This window comes from Cibotium barometz, chromosome 17 (genome assembly GCF_041138505.1).
Source record: "Cibotium barometz isolate CiBa-2024 chromosome 17, ASM4113850v1, whole genome shotgun sequence".
In the NCBI taxonomy this organism is placed as follows: Eukaryota; Viridiplantae; Streptophyta; class Polypodiopsida; order Cyatheales; family Cibotiaceae; genus Cibotium; species Cibotium barometz.
This window is the reverse complement of record NC_141062.1, coordinates 2,112,308-2,117,420: the sequence shown is the minus strand read 5'-3', so window position 1 is coordinate 2,117,420 and position 5,113 is coordinate 2,112,308. Positions and strand designations below refer to the sequence as shown.

The 5,113-nt window shown below is 41.6% G+C and overlaps 1 protein-coding gene across 1 annotated transcript; it reads left to right on the top strand.

The window, feature by feature from the left end:
- Positions 1 to 3,756: 3,756 nt before the first annotated feature.
- LOC147629580 (uncharacterized) lies at positions 3,757 to 4,768 on the top strand. The gene is made up of 3 exons (XM_086811917.1): positions 3,757 to 3,959; positions 4,204 to 4,547; positions 4,590 to 4,768. Exons 1-3 carry the CDS (start codon positions 3,757 to 3,759, stop codon positions 4,766 to 4,768), a joined length of 726 nt encoding a protein of 241 aa, XP_086668043.1.
- The last annotated feature ends 345 nt before the right edge of the window (positions 4,769 to 5,113 follow it).

Genomic DNA, 5,113 nt, shown 5'->3' with positions numbered 1-5,113 from the left:
AAAAGAGAATCAATAAATGTGAGAGAACCTGTGAAAAGGTGAGAAGAATCTACTAGGAGAGAATAAAGGGTAGCATGAGGAGATTTAGGAGGTGTGGAGATATTCTGGGAGAGGTGGAGAGAATCAAGCAAAAGAGGTGGAGTGAATCAAGCAAAAGAGGTGGAGTGAATCAAGGAGAAATCAGTGGGATTAGATGCTTGGATGTAAACTCTATAAATTGAGGCATTGGCCTAATGAGAATTTGCTGGTTTTTGATTATCCATGCCTACATTAAGCTATTTGTTAATTACTCACTAATCATATCTTAATTATCATCTAATCACTTTATTAATGATGTTGATTCTAATATTTGATCCACCATAGCTCATCACATTGCTGTAATTTTAACATGGTATCAGAGCCAAGCCTAGAATCCATCAAGTTTATGAGCCCATTATCTAGTTAATTAGGATTAGTAGATAATTAGAAAATAATCAAAATTTTTAGTTATTTTCAACTAACCTCTGTACCCCCAACCAGTGGAGGAGCTTCCTCTATTTGCACACTCAAAATTAACCCAAACCCTTCTAGCCATAGATAGCTACTCAATGCTGCTCCAGCCAGTCGAATTAGAAGCGCAAACCGCCGGCGCATATAATCAAAATCAGGCTCCACACCAACAGCCTAGACAGGAAGAGAGTCCTGCTCCACAGGTTAACCTTGTGTTAACAGAAATTCAGCCTGTGTTGAGTCCGCCATCGGATATCCCAGGGAGAAATCAGTGTCAGCAATGCAAATGGCATGGGACTGTTCCAATTATGCAGAGAAAGAAGATAATGTTGAGGTGATGGCAGTAACCAGATCTCAGAAGCTGAAGTCTCCATTGGATTGGGAGGAACAACCAAGAGCAGTCATCGGAACATTTGAAGATGATGCAGAAGAAGAAACAAGTAGCTTGGGAAGATGAAAAGAAGAAGGATAAGGTTGGTTCAGTTTCACTCTTTGAAGAATTACTGCATACTCCTTTAAATATCACTTTGGATCAATTGCTCAACATAGTGCCAATATTTAAAGACAAAGTGATAACTGCAAGGAAGAGGCCAGAAGCATTAGAGGTAGAAGTATGCAACATGTCACCTGGAGATGTGGATTGGAGAGTTCCTACCATAAATCTGAAGTTTCAAGGGAAGGACTTTACTAAGGTTTTATTAGATGGAGGCTCCGGAGAGTGAACATCTTACCTGAAGGGAAGTTTCTAAAATTGAAGCAGATGGAGTTGCAACCAGCTCCTTTCTAGGTGCGGATGGCGGATCAAAGGAAGGTCCAGCCTATCGGGATGTTACGACACCAAGAGGTACTGATTTCTGGTTTGTCATTCCAAGTAAATTTTGTGGTCTTAAAATTGGAAGACACACGAGGAGCTTACCCAATGTTATTGGGGAGACCTTGGTTCCACACAGCAAAACTTAGGCAAGATTGGGAGAAGGATGAAATTGCTCTTAAGAAAGGCTCCAAAACAGTGAAGGTTAGCATGACTGATAAAGCAGTTTTAGCAAAGGAAATTAAGCCTCTATATGCTCAAGCAATCAACTTGGCATCGAAAGTCACAGATGATGAGGAAGAGGATTATCTTAAAGCAAATCTGACAGTAGTGCTTGTTTTTGAAGTGGATGTCATTGACATTATGGATAGGTACTGGTTCACAGGGAAATCTAATCTTCAGTGTGCTCAAGTGGAGTTGGAGGGCCCAAAAGGGTCCGACCTGAAGGAAATCTCAAGGGAGGAAACAACTTCTCAGATTTTGGATGTTCAGAGCAAGGACTCCGAAAAGGATGCTGGAGAAGCTATCAACAAGCAAGCAGAGGCATTGTATGAACATACTCTGGGAGAGTTCTAGAGTAAAAGAAGATGAATTGCAAGATTTAGATCTGGGTACAGTGGACAATCCAAGGATTGTCAAGGTTAGTGTGCACCTGGATTCCAATTTTAAGGAGCAGTTGAAGAAGTTGCTGCAGGAATTTATTGATACGGTTTGCTTGGGACTACACTGATATGAAAGGGATGGATCCACAGATTTATCAGCATCAGATTAATCTTAAAGAGGATGCTGTACCAGTGGTGCAACAACGTTATCGCATGAATCCGAATTATGCCCGACAAGTGAAGGAGGAATTGGATAAGCTCCTAAAAGCAGGGTTTATTAAGCCAGTGGATCAGGCAGCATGGCTTTCCCCCATTGTAGTAGTTTTGAAAAAATCAGGAAAGCTGAGGGTTTGTGTGGATTATAGGAAGCTGAATGCAGCTACAATAACTGATCCATTTTCCCTGCCATTTGTAGACACATTGCTTGATGATGTTGCTGGCCATGAAATGTATAGTTTTCTGGATGGATTCTCGGGGTATAATCAGATTAGCATGGCAGAAGAAGACATGGAAAAAATTGCATTCATAACAGAGTGGGGAGCATTTGTGTATACAGTGATGAGTTTTGGGTTAAAGAATGGCCCCCCATCTTTTTCAAAAGCAACATTCAAAACATTTGAGCCATATCTTACAGATTTCATGAGGATTTTCATGGATGATTTCTCAGTGTTTGGGAAACAGTCATTGCATTTGGAGCATTTGAGGAAATGTTTGCAAAGATGCAGGCTGTTTAGAATGTCCCTGAATCCATTCAAATGCGCAATAGCAGTCCGCAGAGGAAAGCTGTTAGGACATATTATTTCAGTAGAAGGAATGCTGGTTGATTCCGACAAGATTCGAGCAGTTCAAGAAGCTCAACCTCCACAGAATCTAAAAGAGTTAATGAGGTTTTTGGGTCAGATTAAATGGCATTGTAGATACTTGCACTATCTGGCGGATATTTGTGCCCCATTGTCTCATCTCACAAAAAAAGACATTCCATATGTTTGGGGAGAGGCACAGAAGAATGCATTTGAAATTCTAAAGAAAATATTGGTGGTAGCACCAATATTGCAGCCACTAGATTGGCTTTTAACTTTTCATGTGTTTGTAGATGCGTCGGATGTTGCAATCGGAGCTGTTTTAATGCAAGAAAAGCAGAAATAGTGGTACCGGCCTATTTATTATGCAAGTAAAATGTTGCCACCAGCTGAGAAGAATTACACAGTGACTGAGAGAGAAGCTTTGGGCATGGTCTATGCATTAAGGAAGTTCAGACACTATTTATTGAGCAACAAAGTGGTTTTCCATGTTGACCACCAAGCTTTGCTGTATTTGGTGAAGAAGCCCCAGTTGACAGGAAGGCTGGCACGATGGATGCTCTTGTTGCAGGAATTTGATTTTACTATTATTCATACTCCATGCAAGTTACATGATGCAATTGCAGACTATTTGAGTTGGATTGAGCATGGTGAAGCAGCAGTTGGAGTTTCAGATCAGTTACCAGATGCCAGTCTCTATGCTGTTAGGACTTTTCAAGCTGAAAACTGGTATGATGAGATGCTGAATTTTTTGCTAGATGGAATGCTTCCAACACAGATGACAGCGGATCAGAAAAAGAAGTTTGCTTTGAAGAGGAGACCTTTTCTAGTCATTGCAGGGCGTTTGTACAAAAGAGGTATTGATCAGATTATACGCAGGTGTGTGCCTGATGAAGAGCAGGAAGCTATATTGAAGGAGACTCACAGTGGCAATGCTGCCGGACATTTCTAAGGAGAGATTACATGTTGGAAAATCCTGCAGGCTAGTTTATGGTGGCCTCTTGTACTTAAAGATGCTCATAAGTTCTCCAGAGAGTGTCTACAGTGTCAGAAAATGGGACAATCAAGATCATCAGATAGAATGCAAGATCATCCAATAATGCCTTTGGAACCATTTCAGAAATGGGGGCTTGAGTTTGTAGGACCAATTAAGCCAAGAGCTAGCAGAACAGGTGCCATACTAGTGGCTACTGATTATGCCACAAAATGGGTAGAGGCAGTGGCTTTGAGAGATAACAAGGCAGCTAGTGTAGCAAGGTTCCTATACAAGAACATAATGACTAGGTTTGGATGTCCTGTGGAGTTGGTCTCTGATCAGGGGACACATTTTTTAAATTCAGTAGTTCAAGAGTTGACCACAGGACTCACATGATGGTACACAAGAAATCATCCCCATATCATCCGCAGGCAAATGGACAGGCGGAGAGTTCAAACAAGATTTTGCTCAGGATTTTGGAGAAAATAGTGGCAGATCACTATAAGGATTGGGATGATAAATTAGATTCAGCTTTGTGGTCCTTTCGGAATGCCTTCAGAATGCCTTCAAAGTGTTGACTGGCATGACACCATTCCGATTGGTGTATGGGATAGAAGCGGTTATTCCCATGGAGTTTGTGGTTCCGACACTAAGGATTTCTTCAGAATATAGATTGTCATCAGAGGAGTCATTAAAGCACAAGCAGGAGCAACTGTTACAGTTGGATGAAGATAGACTACTTAGTGCTCTTACAGTGGAGGTGATACAAAAGAGGAGACAAGCATGGATGGCAAGGCAGATCAAGTTTAAAATTTTTCAGAAGGGTGATTGGGTTATGATGTATAACTCAAAGCTGGGACCACATCCTGGTAAGCTCAAACTTAGGTATTTGGGTCCTTAAAAAGTTACAGAGGATTTAGGGCAAGGCACATTCCGACTGATAGACTATTTTGGAACGGAGGTGTTGAAACCAGTTAATGGATTCAGGCTCAAGAAATTTTATGGAGCTATCCTAGGCCAGAAGGGCATTCATGAAACAGGTCCGGATAGAAGGTCCGACGTTGACTCCAATGGATACACAGCGGAATGAAGTGGAGATCATGTCCGCAATATGTGAAGGGGTGATTCCGAAGGGAGGATCCAAGGCGTCGGAGTGTTTTGTGCTGACGTGGCGTTCGGAATTTTTAAATTTCAAAATGATGGTTTTGATTTGTGTGAAACGTCTAAATCACATCAAAATGAGGATTGGGGGTCTTCGAGTTGTGGGAATGGAATATCCACTTGAAACTCTTGAGGTGGTTGACGGGACTGAGTGTCAAATTAGTAAGTGTCCTATTTTTGAGCAGGCCATGCAGAATGCAGCCGTAGAACAGCTGGAGCGCAAGAGGCTTATCCCCATCGGTTCTTCAAAAACCAATCCCGGAAAAACTTCCCT